The sequence below is a fragment of the Streptopelia decaocto genome (assembly GCF_964273445.1).
Source record: "Streptopelia decaocto genome assembly, chromosome: Z".
Taxonomy (NCBI): domain Eukaryota; kingdom Metazoa; phylum Chordata; class Aves; order Columbiformes; family Columbidae; genus Streptopelia; species Streptopelia decaocto.
The window spans coordinates 58,838,898-58,866,634 of NC_138657.1; the positions used below are offsets into that span (position 1 = coordinate 58,838,898).

Here is a 27,737-nt window from a genome sequence, read left to right on the forward strand (position 1 = left end):
CCGCCCCCGCCGCCACAACAGCCGGCGGCCACGGCGGACGCCGCGCCCGCCGCGGGGAGAAGCCCGCAGCCGCCCCCGCTCCGCTCCCCGCCAGGGACTGCCCTGGCGGCCCCTTCCCGCGCCACCTGCCTTCCCTACACACACGTCCTTCCTCCCTTCGTCCCTCCCGCCCGTCCTTCCTTCTCGCCGCTCCGAGGCGCTGCGAGAGCGGGACACTGCAGCCTTCCTTCCCCTCGGCAACGGCCGCGCCCCGCCCGCGCCGGGAGAAAGCGGAGGTGCCCCCGGCCCCGCGTCCACCGCCCCGCCGAGCGCCTCACCCCCGCGGTGCCGCCGACGCCGGCCCCGCCGCGGCACTGACCGACCTTGGGGCGAGGCGGCGCGGCAGTCCCGGCGCGGGGCGGAACGGGGGCGGAGCGGGAGGGGGGCGGGGGTGGGGGCTGCCCGCCAACCCGGAAGAAGTGAAGAGAACGCGGAGGTCGCAGCGGGCGCGTTACGCGGCGCCCCCGATCGGGGAGGGGTCGGCGGCGGCGCGGGGCGGGGGGTGTTCGTCACGTGGTGCCTGCGTGCCGCCGGCGGCTCGCGCTCGTGGCCGCGCGTTGTGTGCCCGCGCGCGGCTGAGGGGAGGCCGGGCGGATCTGTCAGCGGCGGCTTCGCCCTCCGATCCTGCGCTCTGCCCGACACCAGGGCTCCGCCGAGGGGCTTCCCGGGGGAAGCTGAGGTATCGCCGGCAGAGCTGAAGACGTCGCGGCCCTTGGTGGAGGCCGGGCGCGAGCACCAGGAGAGCACGGGCAGCCGCTGGCGCCTCCGTCCCTCAGCCGTGGCGGGCCGCCAGTGACCAGGGAGAGGAGGCGAAGGTCGAGGCAGCCGACTTGGAAAGAGACTCCCTGCAGCGTGGTTGTCTCACGTGGACAAACGCCACAGCATATAGGTGGTATCTTCTTTATTCTTGTCATTATTTTTGAAACGTGTAATAAAGCAGTGATCTGGTGTCTGAGTGGTAGGTGCAGTACGGGAGAATAACAGAAAGAGGAACTCTGGAAATTGTAAATAATCTATGAATTTATTAAAAACCATGCTATTAAAGAGGCACTTTACAGAGAACAACGTGCCGCTTGCTCGTTCATTGCCTGTATAGGTTGGCTTCTTTCACACAATCTGTAGTTTCTGTGTGTTAGGCTTTTTAAAAATTTATTTATATCTGTGTAATTATTCTTGCAAAATATGCATTGCAGGAGGTGTCACACAGCTTCTAGTCTCACAGCTGATGAATTTTGACTAGAAGTGAAGCTAAGCAGTGAAAATACATCTCCGAGAGTAATTAACAGCGTACCCCACTACTAGATGTTTAGTAGGCTACCGTGCTTTTAAATAAATTTGCAAGAAAGAATCCATTTAAAGTTATGTCTTATGTGCTTTGTGTTTTGGGCCCAGTTACCATTAACTAGTGCAACAATATGCCTCATCAGTATAATAGGGATCATTATAATTCCAATTATTAATAATACGGCTAGAGCCAGTCCTCTCCATTTTTCTAACTAGAAATTTGTTGTCAGCATAAAAAAAAAAAAAAAAGCAGCCATGTGAAAGTGCTTGTGTTCTGAATAGTGACGAAGTTGCAGAGTGTGGTTTCTCAGCACGAGGTGCTGCAGAAGTGTGCAGTGTTGCTTCTGAATTAAGTTTTAGACTATTAGGTAACATACTTAGGACAAAGTAGGTAATTCCTCTAGTGGATATTTATAAGTGGTCATAACTGCATTTGGTGAAAGTTTTAATCCAGCTGTTGGGTGCTTAGGATGTCTTGCCGGCTTAGCTTTCCTGCTGTTTGGTCTCAGGGGACTGGAAGTACTTGACAGGACTTCAGCTACACAGGCCAGAAAATTCTGAACAGAATTTTAGGCATTGTCTAAAGGGGTTGACTATTGTAGGTAGTACTTGGGGATTATAATTTTGGATTTAACGTCCTGAAATAATATTCTTTTAATTTTTGTTTTAGGTGTCTACATTGGCGAGGATTGATTCCAAATCAAACACAAGTGTTCTCATGCAGACTTAAGTAGTGCGTCTGTAAAGATGGATCTGGGATCACATTCCACTTTAAAAGGTAAGTAGTTGCCATACAGTCAGTAAATTAAAATAATGCAGAAAGTCGGCTAAGTGAAAAGAAGTCACATTAGTGACTAAAGATGAAAAGTTGTCTGGTTCAATAATAGTAACCTGAGGCATTTAAATACTTATATAGTTGTATACCTTGAAGAATCAGATGAATCAGATCTGCTTTCTTGAAAGACTGGCATGTTAAAAAAGGATGCCAGTATATCATGATGATTTTCCTGAGACCAGATTGAGAATCTCAGCTTCCTTTTTCACATTAATGTAAGCTTTTAATTCTCCTGCAGTAAGGTAAAGTCTAGAAATGTGACCAAAGGTCACCATATAGGCTATAAAACTGAAGCTGAAATAACACAAGAACACTGACTAGTTTTAATATATTTGTTTTAGTAGCTAATTTGTGCTCTTTAAAGGATTGGTAATACTGCTTAAGTCTAGTTTTGACAATTTTTTACACAAAGGAAGTCTTGCAGTTTTTCTGAAAACTCATCAAAATCTCCTACATTTGCTCTCATTTAAGTTGCAGAGTACAGATTTGTTAGTTTACCAGTCTTTATTTTCGGTGAGGGTTGCCTAGGAACAGTTTTCCCATGAGCCTAATTAATTTTAACTGTGTCACCTTTACTGTCTGGCCAACTTTGTCTCTCACCAAAAATCAGCCAATTCATGCCTCAGGGAAGTAACAAATATTTTATACCTTATTCCCCCATTAAGAATTAAAAATGGTAAATGTAATAATAAATCAAATAGAAGTATAACTTCTAAAGGTACCATTTTACAATACAATTGGATTTTTTTTTTAAATACAAGACAGTGCTATTCTGATTTTTTTTATATCGATATAATGCATCACACATACTTGCATATTTTTCATCTCCTCATGGGTGACAAATAGAGTTTGACCTAACACTACAGCAGCCTCTGCCATTGGCTCTGGAGGGCGCAGGTGGCCGGGCCAGCACAGGCCAGGCTGTTCAGGGTGACAAAACACAAACATCACCTGCAGCATCAGCTGAGGTCTATGCTGGGCATCCTAGATCCCAGTTACCTTCCTCGTCTTGAATCAGCTTGTTATCTGGAGTTCAAAGCAAGTAGAGCAAGGCTCTGAACATAAATAGGTGAATTAAATGGTGAATCAAATCATTTGCAGTTAATGTGATACTAGCAAAGTACATTACATGGACAGTCTCCATATATAATAAATACAGTGTTGTCGCATTGGAGGCTTAACTTGGTTTCCTTAAATTTAGACTTTAGCCTGCACCTTTTCCGCACAAACCCTTTTCTTGTGTAAAACAGCTGTACATGCAGAGTGCTGCGTGATGCTGTTAAAGGCAGACACCTGTAGCTACAGGTCTCCTACTAAGTGTAGCTGCCGTCTTGGTCCTGTTGCGTCAGCTCACGCTGTTTGTTCCTGTGGGGAAGCAATTACAACAGAACATTGCCTTTTTGAAAATGCCGTTTCCAAGATTTCCTGTGTTTGGAAGAAGGTGTGACACGGGTACCTCCCACGGCCCCAGAACCGGTCGCTGACACAAACAAGCTGCGTGCTGGTTGGTAGCTGTGAGTCTGTCCCGTGGTGGGGGGGACGATGCTGACTCATCAGTTCTGAACACGTGAGGTTCGCAACGCGGTGAGAGCCTTTAACCCGTGACAGCCGAGCTGGCCTTTCCGGAGGTGGCAGCTTTTGCCGACACCCGGCCTGGGGCGGGGACGCGGCCTCCTCCCCCCACCCCGGCGGCGGCCCCGCACCGGGTTACTGTGGCGACGGGCATGACCAAGCCGCCAGGGGGCGCTCTCAGCCGCGCCGGGCCGCGACCATCGTGGCGCTGCGTGTGGGGGTAAAACTGAAAGTGAAGGGCTCGGCCCGCGGCGAGGCGGGACCACGCTGCGCCCGGCTCCCCTGGGCCCCGGCCTTCCCCCGCGCCCTCTCTCTCCCATGAGCGCTTGAGCCGCCCCGACCTGAGCATGTCGGAGAGTTTCGACCGAGCGCCCGGTGCCGGCCGAGGCCGGGGCCGAGGAGTCGCTGCCCTCCTCAGAGGCGAGGGCGCGGCGGAGAGCGGCGGCGGAGCCCGCTCCGGAGCCCGCTCCGGGGGCAGCGGTTCCCACAGCTCAGGCTCGGCCGAGGAGCAGCGGCATCAAACTGGCGGCCTCTTCCCGCAGCAGGAACCATTGCGGCCTCCGAAGACGGCGCCGCTGGGCACCGGAAACGCAGGTACTGGCCGCCGCGCAGCGGCCCCCGCCCCGCCGGAGGCCCCCGGTATTGAGGGTGTTGTGGAACGGGTCCCTGTAACCTGCTGCGCTCCGCTCGTTTGCCCGCACCGCTCTGCTCCCGCTTCGCTTATGTCTCCGATTGCCCCCCCCCGGCTCCTTTCGTCGTCCCACTGAGACTAGGGCCGGGGGGCTTCCTTTCCACCTTCCTCCGGCCTGGCCACGGGGGCGCGTCCTTTTTCGCCACCGCCACATGTAGGGGCTGAGGGAGTTACCTCAGCCTTGAGGGTCAGCGCTCTGCGTACCCCAGGCACCTGGCTGGCTCCTCTCGGCACCGCATGGAGATAAGCTGCATAGGGGTACTTGCACGTGTCCTAAGAAGAGTGCTCATGTTTTTGGGGTATGGGCCTGTGCGTAGGTAAACGTGTGATCTTGTATTGTAGCCGCCCACAACACATCTCTGTCCATCCCCCCCTTTCCGTGCCCTCACATCTGTGCGTGTGTTTTATCCGTCTGTTAATCTGACCACAGATGGTCTCAGCCTTCCCCTTATTGAAGAACTCCAGCCTAAACCTTTGCCAAAAAATAACCCAACAGCAACACAAAACATGGTTTGATGGTTAGCTTTTTCAAGTAGATATCAGGTTCTGTTTTCAGTGAACTTAAGAGCTATTCTTAAAGATACGTTTGGAAAACATAGAAAATAGCAGTTTTTAAAACACTGTTTTTTTGGAAATTTTGGCAAATGGTGTATGAGAGCTGTGTCTTTGAGGATTACATTAAAATTGTGGTGTTAAAAATGAGTGAGGTCTTTATTGACCTTCAAAGTTTTGCATATACATGTTTGTATTTTGCATTTGTATATCTGAAATCTCTGAAAACCCCTCAAGAAGAGCAAGCATACCATAAGAAGATTTACTAGTTTCTCAGGTTATCTCTTTTAGAAAACATGCATGAGAGACTAGGAGAGCTCTTTTCTCTTTTTTTTTTTTTTTTTTATTCACCTCCCCTTTTTTGGCCACCTTCTTTTGAACATTGTGTTCACTTTTGGTCACGTAGCAAGTCATCTAGAGTTTGCTTCAGTGAAAACTTTATCAATTTTTAAGAAAAACAATAAAACCAATATATTTGAAGGAAACTTGAAAGTATATTTATAGTAAAAGTATATTTGAAGTCCAGAACATTATGTATTCTCTGTGAATACATAAAAGTTTAGGAATTTCTAAGAAAAGCTGTTAACAAACTTTTCAGAACACCTGCAACAGACAGGAATTTCATCTGGATCACAAGATAAAGTTTCAGTTCCTGATTCTGGACCAGAAATGGGTGAAGCTCAGGTGACTGTGGCTCCTGTGGTAACATCAAAGTTGTCTGCTAAAGCACCTGAGTTTTATCCATCAGGATACAACCAGAACTTCAATCAGAACTTCACAGTAAGTGTTTATCTTCTCTTCTTAGTATATGTCAATTTACATATATTCAAATTTAAAATGTTTTCTTGACGTCTTGTATATCAGGTAACTTCAATGTTGCATTTGCTGAAGAGATTTACAAAATTCTGATGATCACCTCCAGAGTCACAGTCAGAATGTTAAGTGATAATGACTGAATATTATGGTGTATCTGAGAGCCTTTAGCATGGGATGTTTTGGTAAAGCTTGCTGCAAATAAAACACTTTTCTTCTTGATTACACCAAGCACTGATGACACCCAACATCAGAGTAAGCTGTCTTTTTTGGTGACCACCTCTGTTGTAGTTATATCTTCACCGCATTTTAAGTAAAGGTTTACCTGCACTTTTATACAGATTTCACAGGTTTTCTAAGCAAATGTGACAGGAAGCTTGAACTTTAGCTTTTCTGAGCACAGGGTTTAAATTTCATAAATTTACTGTGCCATGGGTATGATTTGCTATGGCTGCTTAACTTGATGTACCATCATGTGCCTTTTCTTTCAGTGGTGTAGCTCCAAAGGGCAAAAAAGTAGGGTTAGGCTCATTCCTAGCAGTTACCTATCCACATACCTAATGCAAACTATATTTGCAGCCAGATTAAGTGTGAGCTCAGATCAATATGGTAGAGGCACCATGTAATAAAAGCTGGTACATCTTATTTTCTATTCCTTTGTCTTCTGTGTATTGCTTCAGTAATTCTACTCCAGGGAGGATCTGTGTGAGTTCTTAGAATATCCTTTTGTTATGCAAGCAGCCAAACTCTGGTACTATATGTCAACAGGTGGGAACTATTACTTTTACAAGTACAGTCAAGTCAGAAAAAAAAATTACACTGAAACAGATATTTAATAACTTAAAGAAAAAACTTTTTTTATTTTTCTGTAAGTTAAATTATGTATTTGAATGCCAAATATGGTGGTTTGGTGTTTTGAAGCCTTTTCCTCACCAGTAAAATTGATGTTATCTTAATGTTGCCAGCTTGCTGAATGGAATTATTGTCCTGGATAGTACAAGCCCATAGCCAGTACACAACTGTTAACAAAATGCCAACATTAACTTGCCTTAGTGAATATATAATCTAGGGGGGAAATCACTACTTTGCCTCAGTACATGTTACATGTTTTCTATAAATAAAGGATTTCAGTTTCAAGACCAAAAAAAAAGCCATTTGGAATGGCATACATAATGCATTATTATAATTACAAAGTTTTGAGGCCCGCAATGTTGCTTTTCAGCTGTTTTGCAAAAACACGTAAGCATGTAGGAGTTCCTGGTTGCTATGTTGTAGGAAAATGCTATGAATATAAGTGACTCATTTATTAATAAAAATAACTCTTAAAATGCTAGCAAAACCTAGAACATTTATTTGGAAGTATGTTGCAGGGACCCTAATTAAATCAGAATATGCTAGGTATAAGATAGTCATGTTTCAGACTTTAGTCCTTCACGACTATGAAGTTTGGTTTTATTTACTTTAATGATGGAATTTATTTCATAAACTGGGCTCACTTGCAATAAAAATAAGGAATTTAGCACATTTTACACAAATTTTGACTGTGAGATTTAAAATTTGAATTGAAACAAAGTTTTGAGAAGCTTCTGGTTTTTGACTTAAAATTAATACATTTTAGTTTTCATTTAGAATGTTCCTTGGAATTTTTGGATCTGAAAATTCTCGTTTCTCTTACAAAATGCACAGTGTTTTTCCTGTTAAGCCTTTGTTGTTTTAGAAATAAAGTGTTGATTTCTTGTTTGGTTGTACATTATTGTAATTACTACGCACACCCATATAACAGTTGATTATTAGATTAATTAATCTCTGGTAGTTCAGATACTCAAAACTATCAGTTACCTGTGAAGATAGTTTGAGGGCTACAGTATTCAAGGCATGCTAGAATTTCAGAAGAACTTTACCAGGACTTTGGGGAGGGAAGACCTCTGTGGAATTCTCTGTTTGCATATAACTGTCCATCCCATCAGACGTTATGGATGTCTGCAGTAGAATTGGTGACTGGATTTAGGTTTGGATTGCCAATGTCAGAAGTGCAAACAGGAGCCTGAAGACAGACTGTCAGAGTTGTTCTCTGGCATGGGTGTAAGATAATGTCATGACTATCACTCCATCAGAAGGGCATAATGATGTTCACACTTCATAGTTTTAGGAGTGAGTTTTGTATTTGCTTAGGTGGAATTCTTCCCCCACTGCTTCTTTTTTTTTCTCTCTTTTTTTTTTTTTTAAAAAAAAAAAAACTTCAGTTTATTTCTGGAAGGAGGCTAAGAAGCACCAGTGTTGGTTTTACGTGTTTAGCTAAGTGTGGATAGGTGATTTTGATACAGAACGGATAGGTGATTTTGTATATGCTATAGTCATTGTACTTAAGCTTGCAATAACTTTATTGTAAACTTGTTGAGCACATACAGTCTGAAGGGGAAAAAAGCTTGTTCTTCAGAAGTCTGCAGAGTAATCAAATAAATTATTAGTGAGTAAATTCCTAAGTGAAAATGTTGTGAATACTTATCAAATATAGGAAAATGGTAATTAGCACGTACAGAAACAGAGCCCAAGAGTAGATTTGACTCATAGATCTTTTCTATAGATTTTCTGGTATTTATGTAAATCAGAGGAGTTTTAGTACCTGATTAGCCTTTAAATTGCTATGTCTTTAAACTCATGAACTGACCCTTAGTAAAAGAGAGGCAAATCTGTAATCTTTAAACTGGAGACACTTTTGTTGTGGATAATCCAGGATCCCATCCTACAGCTATGAAACATAACAGAGAAGGATTAGAGAGTGTTGTCTTGACTGGGAAATCATTGAAATTTTTAGGTCCTCACCAGTGCTGAGTACAGGGAGATGATCATTGCCCTAGTCCTGCTGGCCACACAAGTTCTGATACAAGCCAGGATGCTCTTGGCCTTTTTGGCCACCTGAGCACACTGCCGGCTCATATTCAGCCACTGTCAATCAACACCCCCAGATCCTTGTCTGCCAGGCAGCTTTCCAGCCACTCTTCCCTGGGCCTGTAGCCTTGCATGATGGTGTTGTGACCCAAATGCAGGACCTGGCAAAACGGAAAAAAAAAACCTGATAGAGGAGTATGAATACAGGGGCACCACTATACCAGAAGGTATTGGGGCCTCTTCCAAAACAAGGACATTCTCCTCCAATATTTAATTCAAGTGAGGATGAAAGGAAGATACTTTCTTCACTGCTGAATGAGGATGTCATAACAACCTGAAGGCTGTCAGAAAGAGCAGCTATTTCTACTAGCTATAGCAATTGCATTCCCTGCAACTTGGCTGGAGAGTTTTCTAACAGGTTATTTGGAGAGATGCTAGTTCAGCTGCATACGACTAAGCTGCAGTTATTGTACAATGTCATTTTGTTCCATGGAACAAAATAGTTTAAGTTACTGTATGGAATTTTTAGTGGGCCAGTTGAAATTTCCTAGTAAAAGTTGACTTCCTTTAGAGAAATAGAACACTTAGCAAGTTACACAGAGGCCTGTTACCCTTCCTGCTTTGGCTTTATAAGTTCCAAACCATTAGAATTGTAGAATACTTTAGGCTGGAAGGACCTCTGAAGTTCCTCTGCTCCAACCTCCAATTCAATGCAAAAACCAACTCAGATCAGGCTGTTGAAGGCTATAAATATTAACAATTTGATACCATTTTTGTAAAACTGTATTTCTTTCCTATTTCTGATTGTCAGCATTAAGTAACAGCCTTCAGTATTATTCGCTGGGCAAATACTCTACGTAGTTAAACATCACAGGAAATATATCTAGGGTTTTTTGGTTATATAGATGTCTGCCATTAGCTTAAGTTGTATACACTTACAACATGGGGCTTTGAAACATTTTGGTAAATCTGCATTTTTTCCTCACACATTCTTCATAGGTCATGAAATGAATGTCAGTACTTGATTTTCAGCAATGCCTATCTGTCTTTCTCTGCAGTTCATATCCAGATAAAAATCTTTCACAAGTCCATATTGCTTCACAATTGAGGAGGGACTGAGGCATTGTAAAGACAGAAAGTAAACAATATCTGCCCATCAAGGGAGAGGTGGTGGGGAGGCGAAGAATACAATTATCTAATTTATCAATTTATTTGTGTCCATGAAGTGTGTTATTGTTTGTAGCTCAATTTTTTCGTTAGATATATTTTAAAACTTTTTTTTTTTTGTTAAATAGTAGATCAGTTGAAAATTCCATTATTCTGTATGTTACCTTTATGTACTCAATCACTAATTATAGGTAATTTCTTTAGCAGTCTGTCTTCAGGCTCCTGCTTGCACTTCTGACATCTCAGATGCTTTTCACAATCCTTTGTGTAGTGTGACAAAGTGAATTATTTGTACTGTTATTGCTAGATGGCATCACAAAGTATATTACTTCCTTAACCATTCACCTCATATGCGAGCATTATAATCATCCAGAACAGTATTGTTTAGATGCTGTTAAATAAAGTCATTTCTGAATGGACAAAATTAGCAGCCTTCTGTTCCATCAGTGGTAGCGTAAATGCCTTGTAATCTTTCAGCCACTGCCAAGAGATGCAAATTTGCTGACTTTAAAAGATCACTTTCCATGGCTACATATTCTACATGGGAACAGTGCACTGTATCTGTTGTATTTCTGTAATTTCTCCCCCTTCTGAATATTTTGCAGCACTATACACACTAAGCCTAAATATTTTGTTTTCAATCATTTTTCCTTCTACATTTTGTATAGCTGCAGCACAACTTGTGTGCACATCAAGGGTGGATATTGAGCCTCAGTTTGTTAGTTTCATTCTTAACAGATACACTTAATTATTTGGTAGTTAATCTTGCACTTGGCAAACTATGTGATTGGTTTTTTTATCTATCTTTTCACGTATTTTGCTGAGAGACCCTAAATGCTATAGAAACATTACCTACCTCTTAAGATGATAGGACTACTGGAGATTTCTGATGCATTGAGGTCCATCCTTCCTGAAAATGTTGAACTGTGTAATAAACACCACTATTAAGTATGCAGAGACTCAAGACTGAGGGCTGTTTTTTACTGGAGACAGTAAGTGTAACAATAGATTTTTAGGTTCATTTAAAAGAGTTGGTATATTCTTTCATTGCCATAGGATTCTTCCTTTGAAGATAGATATGATGGCTATCTGACTTTGGCAGAATATGTGCAAGACTTCCTAAATCACCTCACCGAGCAACCAGGTTGTTTTGAAACTGAAATAGCGCAGTTTGCCGAAACACTGAATGGCTGGGTCACTGAAGATGAAGCTTTACAAGAACTTGTTGAACTCATCTATCAGCAGGTAGCCTGTGTATTCTGTCTTATAATGTGGATGTTATGCCTCTGTTACATAATGTCCAAGATAAGCATAATTTTTATGAAATTGTATCTACATAGTATTATAATGGCTTGAATTTTTCTTTTTAGATAGAAACATATAAGGAAAGATTTTGCTCAATAAATTCAAATGGTAACTCAACTGTAGGATACTTGGATGGTTGATAAATTTTTGCAGTTTACTCTATTTCATTTGTTGGGTATTTGGATTTCCTGGGGCACATACCAGAGCTGAAATTACAGCACTTAAAGGGAGTTGTATTTGAATTGCTGTATTTATATAGTAGAGATTGAAGAAGTCTTTAGCAATGTCAGAGTTGTACATTTTTATACTATCCTGCAAAAAGATTTCTTCATAACACTTAAATACTTTTTCTTCCTTGGTATTTTTAAAAAAATAAATTTATACCTACTGCACACATCGCCCTTTGGGAAACGCTCCTTTATTAACACGCTTTCTTCTTCTTTTGCAATATACGTATTTGAGAACAGCGTAATTGGAGGGAAGGAAAGCTCTTCTAATGGTAACTGGGTCCAGTTCAATTGACGGCCATGGTAATGAGGACAGAGACCTTGAGCTGAACTCTGTACTAATTGGGAGAGCCATTGGAAGTAACAGCTTAATATTTGTTGCTTAGCAAAGGAACTGCTGTTACTGCCTTTTGAGCTTGCTGCAATGAAGTCACATCTGTGCTTGCTATTTATTACATTGGGTATACCTCACTTTCCTGGGTTGTTTGTTTTCAAATTCTACCTTGAAGAATGCACATTTTTGTTCACCCATTAAGTGCAGATACTTGCAGAATATTTTTCCTGTAAAATGATCTAGGGTATGTTAAAGCTGCATGACTGATCATTGTAAAGAACTATGGAGACTCAGGTTTCTTATTTTATCCTACAGAACTGCTGCACATTTAATTCAGAACCATTTAGTTAAATGTTAAGATTGTCTATGCTGTGTTTGGCAGCATCATTTTCCTGTCCTTTATTTGAACACATGGAGGATAGTTAAAAAAATATTAGCATATTCCATAGAACTTTATTGAAAGAAGAAAAGAAGAAATTATACCATTTTTAATTTCATATATGTTAAATACATTGACTCTCGTTTAATATAAGTGTTTATGTTGCTTCTTCCTGTCACCTCCTATGTAAAAACAAGTCCAGTGTTAGGGTTGGCTGTGCCTACCTTAATTCAGAAGCACTGAGTGTTATCAGTCTGAAATCAGGTGAAAAATAAAACTTAGTGCAAAAAAAAGCTGTGCTAGTGTGCCAAAGCATCTGATTTTAGTTTTGTTGCATGTCGGAATAGGATAGTGTTCAAGTGTATCTCAAGTAAGCTTATTATTCTTCTGTCTTGAGCAGAGGCTCAAGTATTTGTGTTTCCTGGCTTATCAAAAAACAATTAAAATTGCAGAAGTGTATTTTTAAACATCTGCTTATAAATAAAAACTGAATTCTATTTTACTATCTTAATTATTTAAACTTGTGTCTTCCAAAGGCACTTCAGTTCTCTCCAGCGACTTTATGCACACAGTACAGTTACACTGAGTGTGTATTTTTCTCTGCCTGTCAAAGGTAACTAGCTGTAATGCACTGACATGCTGATGGCAAGATGCTTTTTTGAAAAATGTTAGAAGCAGAAGCAAAAGGAATGTTCCAAGCTGATAAATCCACAGGAGAAGTTTAATGAATTCTTAGTATTCCTGGGGTTTTTTGGTGGAGCTGATGGAGTTATTTACACCAGAACCTCTTTTCACTGGAGCTATATTTGAAAAATAATCTTAAATTCAAGTGTTGTTAGAAGAGAGTTTAAAAGAAATGAACAGTAATAAATTGTCAAAGTAAGGGGGTGTTCTGTGTTAAGTTCTGTGAGACGCTGAATGTAGACTTTGAATTCTCAATTACTTTTTTCCACCTCTTGAAATTTTGAAGTGTCAGATTTAAAGTATTTTAAGGAAGTGCTCAATTTAAATTGTGTAATTTCATTGCTACCACCAGTTTTTAAATTATAAAAGTGTAATTGTTCAACAGTAGCAGGACTTGTTTTAGAAAAAAAGGACTCATCAAGACCTATTAACTATAATGATACAGTTTTAGCCTTCTGCACATTGCTGGAGCACATACAGGAGAAGGTATTTCCTTGCTTGCCATGTTCTTGTACTCTTTCCCTGGGCATTTTGTATTGCCAAAAATAGATTCTGGGATAAATAGCTCGTAGACTGAATGAGGGTGTCTTTATTCAAATTGTTTTAATGTACTCATTGGTCCTTGAGAGAGTTTACATCCTTGAAAAAGTGTCTTAATGTCCACTGTTTTTTTCGTTGTTTTGGTTTTTTTTGTTGTGTTTGGGTTTTTGTTTGTTTGTTTGTTTGTTTGTTTTTTTAATAAACAGTTTGTAAGTGACCTTCAGACACTCTTTGGATTAAGTCACAATGCAGAAGCAGAGTTGAGGACACATGACATAATGATGATTGTTTTCTTAAAGCCACAAAATCACGGTATAATGATTTTTTTCAAGTGCTGAAGTGCATATGGAAAAGTGTTGATGAGATGAAAAAATAAACATGGCAAATAGTAATATTAATTTTCTGCTCTGCAGTTGTCTAATAAAGTGTTGTTAAACACAACTTTCAAAAAAGCTTTTAAAGATACTTCATGATAGCCTAATCATGACTTTTAATGAATAATTTATTTTTCCACTTTTTTTTTTTTTTTTGGAAGGCCACGTCCGTCCCAAATTTTTCCTACATGGGAGCACGGTTGTGTAACTATCTATCTCACCATCTAACCATTAGTCCACAAAGTGGGAACTTCCGACAGTTGCTACTTCAAAGGTCAGTATCACCATGTAATTTTAAGCCTGTTACTTCCTCAGGTTACATGTCTTCCTATTTTGTGTATAACTCTTAATGTCGTGTGCAAAGAGGTATATATTTAAAATAGAAATTTACGCTGAGGATTGTTAAAGCACATGTACATACTGAATATTAAATACATATTTTTTTAATATTTGAAAATATGAAAGTAGGACTCCATTCAGAGTTCTGTAGGTTCTTTTGAACTATCTTGGACTAATCCCAAATTACAGGATAAATTGAAGATTAGTGAATGCTAAATACACATACATGTACTGTTGTCTTCCTTTGACTCTTGACAGGACTTAATTATGTTTTTTTGTTTATTTACTTTTCTGGCTGGAGTCGCTATGTAAAGTTTATTCATTGATCAGCTAGTTGTTTTTTATAGATATAAAGTAGGTACATAAAATCCAGAAGGATAAGTTTCTTAAGTTTCCAGTTACTACAGTGTTCTAATGGCTTACTTGTTTGAGAAGTTCGTTTCCCATACATTTCCCATAACAGAGACTCAAGCATGGATTCCAGAAATTCTTCTAAAATAAGTAATTTATTTGCAAGGTACAGCATAGAGCAACTGAAGCTGGATACCTCCTAGAGAGGGACACTCAGCAGGAAAAAAAATTAAGACAGTTATACCCCCACAATCCAAGTCCCCAGCCTGTACATGTCATGCTGGGCCATCTACAAAATCAGAGTCTGGGGTGTCCCCCTTCTTTATTGGATCTGTTTGTTTTTGTCAGGAAGGCTGTCAGTTAATGTTCTGACCTTCCTTCAGTTGCTATTTTGCATCTGCAGCTGGAAAAAACAAGTTCTTGACAACAGTCAAAACATTCTTCTATTTCGTCTTCTGTTAGTCATGGTCCTGTTCCTCATCTCCAGGGATGCAGTTCCTCTTCTAGCTTGTAGACTCTAAGGCCTTTTTGTACTTTAAGAAGCAGAAGGTTTCAAAGGTTCACAGCTTGTGGAAGTTATTCTCAGCAAAATTACTTATGCTAAGCAAATTCTATACCAGCAGTTTCTAAACAAGTTCTACAAAAAGCTGTATACCAAGTAATTCAGTAAGCTAAGCCAGTCTGTTCTCTATTAATCCTCGCTTTGTTTTTGGTATGCATTGCTGCTAATATGTGAAGCAGAGTTCGTGAAGTTTTTCTACATACATTATCATCTTTCTAAGTTTTGTATACAAAATGGTTATTAGTATGAGGTACAGTAAGGTTAAACCTAGTAAGACAACTAAAGGATGCAACATGTGGTTGTATATTCCAGTTGTATGCATGACTACCCCAAAAGGGTTTCCCACTAGTAGTGGTCTCCATCTTTAAGTCTTTCAATTGTACTGTGTCTTTATTTTATATCATGCTGGACAGTGATCAAAGCATTTTGTCCACTTTCTTTTACTCATTTCAGTGCTTGGCGTAGCTCATGATACTGCAGTAATTTTCTCACTAGTGTGAGGTTTATTCCAATAGGTACAGGCAGTAAATCTTGGTATAGTTAGATTGTAACAATTGGTGGGAGGTTACAAGGGCTGAATCGTTAAAAGTACAGCCTGTAATTTTGGTACAATTACAGATAGAATTATTTGAGTGATTGCTTATATCCACAAGCACATGGTCTACGAATACAGAATTACAAAGCGTTCTCATACAAATGCATTCCTTTCTAGTGTGCTCAAATACAGTTTCAGGGGTTTCATCAGGATGCAGTTCAAAATGACAGATACTTTGTTCAGTATCAAGATAAATACCTCTAGCCTTAATGTCATTACTCTCACAGATAAATCCTTGGTGTTTCTGCTCGAGGCATTTACTAACAGTAATAGCTTGCCAATTATTTTTTCCATTTTCCTATGTTATATATTCTAATGAATACAGTTCCGTTATTTTTTATTTTTACAGTTTAATGGTGATTAGAGTTGGTAGTTGACAAAAATGCCACCTTTTTAAATGGACATATTTCCTTTTAAATTTTACTGCGTGACATTTGAACAGGTAGTACACTGTAATACTTAAGAATTCTTTAGGAATTAGCCCTTTGTTCTTTAAGGCTTTAAAAGCTTCAGGCGACTTCTTATTTTAAAAGCTTCATATAGTCCAGCTATGTTTAGGAGCAAAAGCATCATAAACTTTAACAGCCATGCATTCAGATGACCTTTCATCAGGAATGGTACCTTATGGAGAAGATGAAAATATTTTTTTCCCTTGTCCCAAAGCAGATGAGTCTTTTTGCTTTCAAAATGATCACTCTTGTCTTTTGTGGGTTTTTTTAACTATGTTTGTTACTTGAACATGAAGGAAATCTCTGTTAACATTGGATTGTCTGATTCCTGTTTTTTAAAGCCAGCCAAATAGATAACATTCATTTTAGCACCCTGAAGCCATGAGTTTAAAGTTGCTTATGTTTTCATTGCGAATATGGATGAAACTGAGGGGGAAGGGGGGGCAAACAACCTAACAGTATGACCACAGAGAGCTCCTCTTCTGTTTCTCAGCCCAAGTGTGTACCTTAAATTTTCTATTTCAGCTCCTTAGATTTTTTTTTTTTTCAGTTTCTCTGGTTGTTCTTAGTCCATTAAATAACCACTGAGAATACACTATAAGTTGTCTGGCTTTCCTTTTATCTCAAATATTTTTTTAAATTCTGTTTTTGAACTGCTATGTAAACGTATATTTTTGACACAGTTTTTGGATACTGGAAAAATACCCCCTTGTCATGTTATCCTAATCCTCTGTATTTGTATTTATATCTAAATTATAGAATTGTAGAATGGTTTGGGTTGGAAGGGACCTTAAAGAGATCGTCTAGTTCCAACCCCCTTGCTGGGACCTCTTCCACTAGACCAGGTGGCTTATAGCTCTGTCCAGCCTGTCCTTGAACACTTCCAGGGATGGGGCATCCACAAGTTCTCTGGGCACCCTGTTCGGGTGCCTCATCACCCTCACAGTGAAGAATTTCTTTCTAATATCTAATCTAAATCTCGCCTCTTTCAGTTTAGAACTATTACCCATTATCCTAACGCTACGCTTCCTGATAAAGAGTCCCTCCCTGTCTTTCTTATGAGCCTCCTTTAAGTATTGAAAGGTCACAATAAGTTCTCCCTGAAGCCTTCTATTCTGCAGGCTGAAAAACCCCAACTCTCTCAGCCTGTCGTCTTAAGGAGAGCTATTCCAGCCCTCTGATCATTTCTGTGGCTGCTTCTGAACCCTCTCCCTGTCCTTCTGCTGAGATCTTCAGACCAGGATGCAGGACTCTAGGTGCAGTCTCACCAGAGCAGAATAGAGGGGCAGAATCACCTCCCTCAACCTGCTGGCCACACTTCTCTTGATGCAACTCAGGATGCAGTTGGCTGTCTGGGCTGCAAGTGCACACTGCTAGGTCACGTTAAGCTTCTCATCAGCCAACACCTCCAAGTCCTTCTCCTCAGGACTGCTCTCAATCCATTCTTCACCCAGTCTGTGTTTGTGTTTTGGATTGCGCTGCATCAAGTGCAGGACCTTGCACTGTTTCATTTTGCTGTTTCAGATATCTCAGTGCTTGAAAACGTAATCATGCAATCACATGTATTCATCCCAAAGGACACAAAACCACAGTGTTTTTATGAAGTCCTCGTGTTTCCTTCACATATCATACTTCCCAGCATTCAGCATTTAACAGTTTTAATGAAGTTCATCAGTTCTTAGCATTCTGTCTGCAGATGATATTTTTTTGTGTGTGTTTATAGATGTCGAACAGAGTATGAAAACCGAGATGAAGCTACCAAAGGAGAGGAGACGACTCGAAAACAATTTCATGCTTTTGTGCTGTTCTTAGCTGAACTTTACCTTAACCTAGAGGTAAGAAGGAAGTTGTATGTCAAGTGGTTTTTCATTAAATTTTTTGTTGTGTTTAGGTAAACACTGACATGGGATATAATTTGAGGTGTTTTTCTAAAGGAGAGGGGAATAAAGTAACAGAACTTTAGAACAGTTTTGTTATAACATGCCCAAGAAACAGATTAAAAAAAAAAGGACAAGATCATTAGAAACAGAAGTGTATAAAGATGAAAATTTTTTTTAAATAGTGTAAGACTTCATAAAAAGAACCAGCCATAAACTACCTTTGGAATGAAGCTTTTGGTATTTTGTCTGGCAAAACCCCCAAATGACTACATTTAACCAACACAGGAAATGTTACAACCTAGGAGAAGCCGGTCAGGATCAATAACCCATGTAATTCAATATTCAGCCACTAATAGGAGCTATTATCAAACCCTTGAGGAAAGCATGGAAATCCTCAAAATGAGCAATTAAAAATGCAGGTCTTTTAACAATATTTCCTCTGAAGGTTGAGTTTTTGGCTAGTGCATGAATTATGAAATCTTTGTTTTAGAGTGTACAAAAAGTGTATGGACAAGCAAAACTTACTTGACTGTTATACCCATGAGTTCAGTAAGATCATTTACTGTAGTAATGTACTTGAAGTATATTTTTGTCTGGATTATTTCAGTGGTTTGCTTTAAACAGACACTGTAAAAATGCTTTGCTGACATGAGGAAAGAAAATAATTCTCAGACTCTTCCATTTCTGTTCATAAGTGGGCCACGAAATCTGTTTTTCAGTTGCTAGAAGTAAAAAGGAAGATTTGCAAAGGGTTTGGGGGAGAGGGAGTTGTGCAGTTCTGTGGTGTCTACCATTTATTTTTAAACAATTTTCTATAAAATTTTAAATACATAAAGAGTGCCTTGTAGAAATAAGCCACTACAGCTGTAGAGAATACATAATGTAGGATGGGAAAGAGCGTGGGATTCTGACAATTTGGGATTTTATGGGCCATTTGCCAGGCATTTGGTAGTTTTTCTTAGCAATTTATTAGCAGACAAAAAAAATGCTAGACATGCATTGTTATGTACATGTCAGAATTGTAATTATTCAAAGTCTATGTTCTAAAATAGTTACAGTATGTGGCATGTTCTTCCAACTAAAGAGCTCAACTATGTTGATCACAAAATCATGCAGTATTCAAGAGATAAAATATAACTAAATTAATTTCTAAAGCTTAAGTCTTTTAAATGTTTGTATATATTTTGCAGATTAAAGGAACAAAGGGACAGGTGACACGAGCAGAAATTCTTCAAGAAGGCCTTCGGGAATTACTAAATGCACTATTCTCTAATCCTGTGGACAGTAATTTGATATGTGCTGTGAAACTGCTGAAGGTGAGACAGTAGTTTTCAAAACCAGTTTTTTTCACTTTCCTACCTTTGGGAGCAGTGGAGGAAACTGCAAATGAGGAAGTGTTTATAGGGCTTTATGCATTATATCATTAGCAGAGCAAGCTGTACTTTTTTTTTTTTTCCCTTAGTATCATTGCGAAATTGAGTCAACAAAAACATAACATGCTGCTCTAAAAGTAAAAAGTGAGGCTGTTTGTGTACACACAAGAGCAATAGAATGGAAACCAAGGCACAAAGGAGTCAGCAGCAGTCCCTTCAGGTCTCATTTTGCTGTTTCTGGTGTGAGAGAAATCTCTAACCAACTTGAATGAATTAGGGGCTTTTGGGTATGTTGTCTGTTCTGAAGGACACTCAGCAGCTAAGGTCTACCACTTTCTGTGGCAAAAAGTTCTAGATATCAGTATTTTATACTATATTGTCTGCATCATTATTACTGTAGAAATTTATATATTTCTCTTTTGTGATCAAAACAAACCTCTTTGCTTTTACATTTCACTTTTTCTTGGAAAAATTATCTTCACTAGCCATGGTTATATGCATAATTGGGAAACCACTCTTTATTTTAGGAATTAAGACAAAAGGCTAAGCAGTATTTCTGTGGAGTTTTGTTTCTGTTTGGGGGAGGGTTGGTTGGTTTGGTTTTCCTCATTGTTCCCCATTTCTCCCACTTCACTATTTTTCAGACTTTTCTCTCTTGAATTCCAATTCTGGCAGCTTCTTTTCGTATGGTAAATAGGGAACAGCAAGAAAGGTTTTACACCTTCCAATTTAAGCCCTTCATTTGAAATTTGGATGTTCAAGCAGGTTGCTTCATAGCAAGTGTGAGGTCGTGTTCAACAAGCACATTCACTTCTGTGGTAAATCCTTACGTTGGCAGTGCTCTGAGGCAAGGCCCACTGAAGGACCTTTCAAAAAGGCAGTACAGAAATCAGGAAGCTTTCCAATGCTGCTGTTCTTTTAAGATTGTTCTCCAAAGAAGATGGAGGTCTCACTATTTCTATGGATATTCTTGGAACATTTATTTGTGTTCATAACATCCATTCTAAAATGAAAGACAGTGATCCAAATTATTTTATGATACGTTGCTAAATCTAAAAGGTGTTACAGAACAGAGACTTGGGTTTTTTTGAACACAAGTGTTTTCTAATGTCTTATAGTATCTGCAGATACTGGAGTGTATCTGCAGCTAGTTTGGGCTACCTCGTGAAACCTTGATTTCACTGCTGAAGCAGTAGATGTCTCCTGTTGTCATTTCCATTTAATATAGTGACAGATACAGGTTTTTCACCCGTTTGCTTTGCAATATGTTTATTTTTAATTAAACCTTCTTGGTGCTATTATCTAGAATCAAGGTAGGACTGCAGTACAAAACTAGAAATACCAAACAAGTATTGAGGTGCTTGCTTTTATGTTTGCTTTTTATTCCTGTGCATCATCAGGTACCGTTCCAAGCATTCTGGATCATGTCATATTTATGCTGAGTACATCAGGAACTGCTACTAACTTTGATCATAGTGGCAAACTATTTTTTTCTGATTTAACTACTGTGCAATTATTGGGCAATGAAGTACCTACTCTTAACATGAAAGGCTTTACTCCACAGCAGTTCTAAACTGCCACTAAAGCTTTCTCAGCAGCAGCTTCAGTATCACAGATTTTATGAATTAAAATTCAGGCTGGCTCAGTCAGATAATTTTGGCTGATCTTACGTATACTCAGATGAAATTCTATGGCGTGTCTGATGCTAGCTGAATTGACTGAGTTGTTTCTAAAGTTTATTAAACTTTATTATTCTCAGGTAAGCTGGTGGCATCATCTGCAAAAATAAGGTCTCCTTTTTCATAGCATATACTTAAGTAAGATCTGACAAATGCCAGTCACTAGAGTTATTTCAAAATAATATTTCAAGACTGAAAGAAGTCGCTGTGAACTTCTAGGAAATATAAACATTGGACATAGAGCTACCATATTGTCTCTAGTCTAAACCAAACTATTTATAAGATCTGTTAGTCTGTTTAACAAAAAGAGCAGGCGATTGGGAGCTTCAGCCCTCAGGTGGTCACCATTGCATCTAAATGTTTTGAATTGTTATAGAATCTCTTCTGTTGACAATTTATTAAAGTTTTGTAATTTTCTTTTAAAAAAATGTTAATCCCTTGTCTTTAGTTGACGGGCTCAGTTTTAGAAGATGCCTGGAAAGAAAAAGGAAAGAATGATATGGAGGAAATGATTCAGAGAATTGAAAATGTTGTGTTGGATGCAAACTGTAGTAGGTGAGAAGATAAATTTATGTGTAGTATTTTGTTTTTATACTAAACATAACACCTTAAAATCTTCAAGAATAATAAACATGTCCAAAACATGATATTTAAAACTTTTCTTTTTGAAAAGTAAGGGGATATTTGGGTCACTTCCCACAGGGAAAAAAAAAAAAAAAAAAAGAGGGGGTTTGGGTTTATTGGTTGCATTTTGGTGGTGGTGGTGGTTTTTTTTAATCTTTTAATAGAGATGCATGTTCCACTCTAATTTTTTTTCTTTTTTTAACCTTTCAGGTCTTGAATTCTTCCATAAGTGCTTTAGGCTCTAAGAGCAAGTATAGATACAAAGAGACAATAGTGACGATACCTCACAGTATATACTTTAAAATCCTAATTTAACAGTATTAGATATATACAAACAGTATTAAATATAGAGAGATCACTATAAATATCAAGGCAAAATGGAATATGCTTTGGCTTTTTTTTTCTGAAGACCATACTTTTTTGGCAGGGTTTTACTACAGTCTGGAAAAAACGAGTGATTGGTTAATATATTCTGCTGTTTAATTTGCAGTGAACTGCATGCATGAAGTTATTTGTTTCTGCTGCACTTCATTCTCAGCTTCTTGCAAACTTACTAAAAACCTATAGAGGGTTCAGACACAGTGACCTGATCTCTTCCCACATGGAGGAAGGCCAGCAATGCAGCTCATAGCATTTGTGGGTCGTAATTGAGCTTCCTCAGGGAAGATGAGGAAAATTTTGCTTCACTAACCAGAGAAAATTGATAGTACAAGCTGAGGCTTCAAAGACATAGAAGAACAAACATTTTTTAATACACAAAACAACCAAAGATTTTATTTACTTATTTATTCCTTAATGAGACTCTTCTCCATGGACTTGCTTACAAGAAGAAAGCCATTTCTCTTATTTTAGGGGTGAAATGAGTGGTGGTATCTAGTGAATTTGAGTCATTGCTTCTCACAGTTGACTGCAAAATTTCAATGTGATTAAGAGGGCTAAATTTGGGAGCATAAATTAGATTATTAAAATGCAATTTGAAGATCCTCCTCCTGGTTTTCCCACTACTGTCCTTTTATCAGAAAAGGATTTGTTCCTCAACTTGTGCTGCAGGTTTGGTAACTTGATTAAAAACTACAGCAAATTCTGTTTCTTGTGGGCTTCTCACTTTACCACAGAGGAAACGGAGAGAGTGACTATCTCATAACTAACACAAAAAAGCATCTAGATTTGCAGCAAGTGGATGAGGGGGGAAGAACACACACCACTAAAAATTATTTGCAGACTGGAACAAATTTTGTGCTTTTTAGAGTCTGGGGGATTTAACTATCTAGTATTTGCAAGATAAGCCACATATATCTTGCCTAGCACAAAACATTCTAACTTCTGTAGTGCTTCTCTTTATTTCAGAGATGTGAAGCATATGCTTCTGAAACTAGTAGAACTGCGATCAAGTAACTGGGGTAGAGTTCATGGAACTTCTCCACTTACAGAAGCTACCCCTGAAAATGACCCAAACTATTTTATGGTAAGAATTTACAGACACTCAAGTTGCTTAATTTAACGTGAATTTAATTTGATTCGTGGATGGTCCCATTGCTGAAAACTACAAACAGCTGTTACCTCTGAATGCATATTAACATTCTTTATAAATTTGTTCTTAGAATGAGCCAACATTTTACACTCCTGATGGTACTCCTTTCACTGCAGCAGATCCAGGTACGTCACAAGTTCAGTACATCTGTCTTCTCTATCTTCTTTAAAAAGTTGTAATTAAGTTTATGTCCTGTCAAAGTACATAAAGTTGTTCTTCAGATGTCTGAAACTTGTACAACTTGAAAGACAAAATGATGTTGGAATTCCTGGCTTTGTATAACACATGCCGTATTCTTCATTAAAAGAAGGTAAATGTTTGAAATGGAGAGTATGTGCTTGAGTTCGTATAGTTCATAAGAATTTTTGCTACAGTCCTCAGTACTTGGTATCTCCAGGAAGGCAGAAATCTTCAAGTCTTGTTTTGTTCGTCTACTGTTAGTAGCAAAAGATTTTTCTTCTTCCTTAGTTAATTTGTTTTCTATAACCTGGGTACAACGTGGTATAGCATCATTTGAGGCAAAGACATCTGTGACTACAGTTCTCTGGGAAGATAGGTACCATTCTTGGAGGACAATGGATGTCCCGAGAAAACTCTGTTTTTTCTATAACATGTTTCATGCCATTTATGGCTTTATTACATAGGCTATTTTCAAATTGTACAGAAGTATGCTAATTTAGAGGACTAGTCTTACATATTACTCAGACTCATTTTTACTTTGCCAGATTACCAAGAAAAATACCAGGAGCTGCTTGAAAGAGAGGATTTGTTTCCAGATTATGAAGAAAATGGAACAGATTTATCAGGATCTGGAGACCCGTATGTTTTCTTTTTGAGTAATAGGTTTTTGTAATACTAGTTATTTTTACTGCAGAATTAAGAATCCAATCTTGATAAAAATGAAACTAAATAATAATTTTTTAGCTCTACAGTGGAAGTTATGTATTTGTTCAGGTATAAGTTGGTTTGTAATCACACAAGTTTGAAACAAATTTTATATTATCCGACTCAGTAGGGTAATTAAATTTCAGAAATGTATACACGTGTACAAACACACTCCCTTCTGCATTTAAAAAAAAATGTAAGTAAAGCAAAGCACCAGATCTTCAAGTATTGGTAACAAGGCAGCCTGAATTCATTTGACTGATGCACATATGCATTCTAACTAGAGATGATTACAGAATTTTCAGAGTCCTTCAAAGAGAGGAGGTTTTGAAGTTTCTCTTCTCGGAGTAAGTAGTGTTCCCTCAATTAAATCACTATTCATTATTCCTGTAGAACAAAACCAGCAACCCAGTGGCAAAGGGGGAGGCAGTAGATGGGAATATAGTCTGACTTCTGACACCAGTTTATAGGAATTTAATAGGTAACTTGTAAAAAGAAATATGGTATAAAATAAATTGCTCTGAGCTTTGTGCCCATGTGCTTGAAGAAGGACTTTCAGATCATTTGGTACCTAGGAACATTTTCAGTGTTGTGTTTATGTGTGATACGAGAGCTGGCCTGGATTGATACTTTTGTTAGTAAATTAGAAAACTTTCAGGTGGTGCCTAGCTGAGGGGAGTGGCAAGAACTTTGAAAGATAAATTAGACCTGTCATAAAAAATCAACAGTCTCATACTATGGGGAAAAAAATACCTATGTGAACTACAGTGCTTAGAACAACAAATTAAATGCTAAATGGAGACAGCAGTTAAAAACCACAGCAAATCCAAAGAGTGACATGTGGAAGACAGAGTCAACCTTCATGCAAGGTGACTGTGGACCCTTTGTTGAGGGCTTAAGAAAGGCTTAGGTATCCTGATCCTCTGTCAGCTGTTTCTTATGGCTGACCTCAGGAAGAAGTTTCTGTGTTGAGTCCCTTCTCAAGTCTACACTTACATAGGAAAGGAGGAACAAATAAATATGTAGACTGCTTCTTCAATGCACGATGCTGAAGAAAAAATACTTTCTGTATACATTTCTGTTGCTCTTACTGTGGTTTTGTGTGAAACATACCATTTATGGCTTCTGTGCAGATGAGATGCGCTTATTTGCTTGCTTGGAACTCGGTCATAGAACTGAGAACCTTAAATTAGTGCACACTTTTTGAGAGTTAGTAGCTGCAGGCCTTTTTTTTTTTTAAAGGCTGTTTAGAACTATATGCATTATCACATTCAAGCTATAACTTCATTTTATGGTGATTTTATGTTGCTGAACACTCCAGTTGAACCTAGAGAAAACAAGGAACACTGAAATTTTTTTCCTAATGACTGTGGGGAGAAAGTTGAAGTGATCCCCATTGCTTCCCAGTTTATTTTGAAGCTCTTATCATAGTCTCCACTCTGTGCAATACTTACTATCAGTGATGAGATCTAGTCTTTTCCATTACTTAAATAAGACAAAGTCTTATTACAAAGTCTTTTACAAAAGACTGGTTACAGTAGAATAGAAGGTAATACAATGCAGATGCAATGAGGTGACTTAAGGTTCCCTTCTTACATATATCAACAAATAGGAATGCAGGTTTTCTTTACAAATACATTATTTGACTACTGTGCAACCAACACAGTTGATGCAGTATTTGACCTAGGATATTGACCAACCAAAAATTATGCTAATATTATGCTAATTATGTTTTTTGAAAATATGTCACTAGAGATGCATTATTAAATTTTTGGAAGTTTGCATTGCATTATTTCGTTTTCTGTCATCTCTGGAACTGTTCCTGTCCTTTAAACTAGACAATGTAAGATCTCAAATGGTGACAAACACTGCAGCTATTTGTACAGAGCTATGCTGATTCAAGGTTCTGTTTGCTTTCCTGGTACCCATGTCTTTTTTTCCTCTTCATTCTCTTTAAGAAAATGTCATTGTCAACTGCTACTTATAAAACTCTGTTTTATTCTTGACATCTACATAAATGTTTCTGAAAATCTATATGTAAACATAACATATTTAGTGATTTGTTTTCTTTTGGGGTTTTTTTTTTAGGTATTTTGATGACATTGATGATGAGATGGATCCTGAAATTGAAGAAGCATATGAAAAGTTCTGTATAGAATCAGAACATAAGAGAAAACAGTGAGACGTTACACGTTAATGTTAGTCTATTAAACCAGTTTAGGTACACTTAAAATACAAGGGGATATAAAACGTTTGTACCAAAATAAGGAACTTGAGTTTCTCAGAGTACTAAACTTATACAATTTCTGTTTTGTTTAACAGAATCTGCCAAAAATTGTAAACTTATGCCGTGTAACTTAAAATGTTGTGTATATATAATAGTTTATTTTATGTACAGGTATATGAACAATTTTTTGGCTGCAATAAAAATGATTTAAAAGTTATCATAATTGAAATTAAAATTTAATGGGGATCATCCAATAAAATAACCCTTGAGGTTGAAAAAGGAAGAATAACTTGATATAAATTTATTTGCTTGCTTGCTTGCTTGTTTTGGTATATATTGGGACTTCTTACCGTATGAAAGATATCTGGTATTTGATTCTGTTGGGGTTTTTTTAATTATTTTTTTATTGCTAATGAGAGTATGATCCAAATCTGGAGGTTTTTTGTGTAGATCACAATAATGAGAAATGGCTTGTGAAGATTTTGTTTTGTGGTGGATTTTTTGTTTCATTTATTTTCTTCCTCTTCCAAAACCCATATGGCTGAGTTCTGAACTTTTTTTTCCGGGAATAAACATGATGTATGTTGATATGTGAAAAAGCAAGCAGTATTTTGGAAGTCAGGTGCTTTCCAGATCTTTGGTTCAGATAAGCTTATTTTCAATTTTTACAAGCAAAAACTATAATTTGTTGTGTTCTTGAAGACTGTATGAATATAGTTATGTTTTAAGCCATGCTTCTGAAGAATATGTGCAGTGCTTGGTTGTTGGTTTTGTTTTTGTTTTTTTTAATGTATCTTAACATGTCTGACCTTCCAGCAATCCTTGTAACGTTCTCCATTCTTCTAATTTTATGTAGTTTGATTTAATTTTGTAGTTGGAGTAAATTCATATCTTGCATAAATGTTAAATCCTGAAGCCAACTACTGTTTTTTTGATCCCATATAATCATGTTAGTTTTCCTAGGATAGTCTGTTGTTGTTGCCAAACTCAGTTTTACTGTTTTCTGTTATCTGTTACTGGTTAGACTGAGTAGAACCCCTCACCAAAAGAAATAGAAATATTTCCGAAAAGTTATCTACTGTAAAGGACACATGTTGTAAATATGCATGTAAATAATTCTGTTAATATTTCATTGTTATTTGTTTGGTTAAATAACTTGTGCATCTGCTAATAGAGTGAGCACTGACTGTTTTCTGGATGTTTATTTAACATACTTGTTTAGGTTGGAGTTTTGGAAAATAAAGTTTAACTAGCTTTGCTTCCTTTGGTATAATTTCACTAACTTGTCTCTTTGCTTTTAAAAAAAGAAATTTTTTTATCCTTCTTCTGTCTTCCCTTCACCTAGTACTGTTTTTTTCTTTCTTAAAGTACGCACTTGCAGACTGTATTATCCTTTAATACTCACTGGAAAAATAAAATCTATCAAAGGGCAATAGGGTGATAAGAACTATATTAGCATTCCGAAGTCTCCAGACTAAAATCCAGAAACTAGAAAAGTGAAAGTTAAATTAGATCATTTTCATACACAAATTCACAGAATGTCAGGGATTGGAAGGG

The 27,737-nt window shown here is 38.4% G+C and overlaps 2 protein-coding genes across 6 annotated transcripts in view; one reads left to right on the forward strand and one right to left on the reverse strand.

The window, feature by feature from the left end:
- Positions 1 to 401, reverse strand: part of NNT (nicotinamide nucleotide transhydrogenase) — a 44,881-nt gene extending 44,480 nt beyond the window's left edge. Inside the window, exon 1 of one of the 3 annotated variants that reach the window (XM_082075377.1) lies at positions 318 to 401. The gene's annotated coding sequence lies outside the window, so the exon portion shown is untranslated. The remainder of the gene's footprint in view (positions 1 to 317) is intronic. The other 2 variants (XM_082075378.1, XM_082075379.1) reach the window with 2 other exon arrangements.
- A 112-nt stretch (positions 402 to 513) lies between these two features.
- On the forward strand, positions 514 to 27,438 carry PAIP1 (poly(A) binding protein interacting protein 1). Of its 3 annotated transcripts, none has more exons than XM_082075381.1 (12): positions 514 to 928; positions 1,994 to 2,101; positions 5,572 to 5,753; positions 10,899 to 11,087; positions 13,847 to 13,959; positions 17,705 to 17,816; positions 19,052 to 19,177; positions 21,362 to 21,468; positions 22,885 to 23,002; positions 23,139 to 23,193; positions 23,794 to 23,887; positions 26,042 to 27,438. In XM_082075381.1, the coding sequence occupies exons 2-12, from the start codon at positions 2,071 to 2,073 to the stop codon at positions 26,133 to 26,135; spliced, it is 1,221 nt and encodes a 406-aa protein (XP_081931507.1). In that variant the 5' UTR covers positions 514 to 928; positions 1,994 to 2,070; the 3' UTR covers positions 26,136 to 27,438. The 3 variants fall into 3 exon arrangements, with proteins under 3 accessions (XP_081931507.1, XP_081931508.1, XP_081931506.1); XM_082075382.1 differs by lacking the exon at positions 514 to 928 and adding an exon at positions 4,273 to 4,324 and having other exon boundaries at positions 2,085 to 2,101; XM_082075380.1 differs by lacking the exons at positions 514 to 928; positions 1,994 to 2,101 and adding an exon at positions 3,034 to 4,324.
- Positions 27,439 to 27,737: the final 299 nt, after the last annotated feature.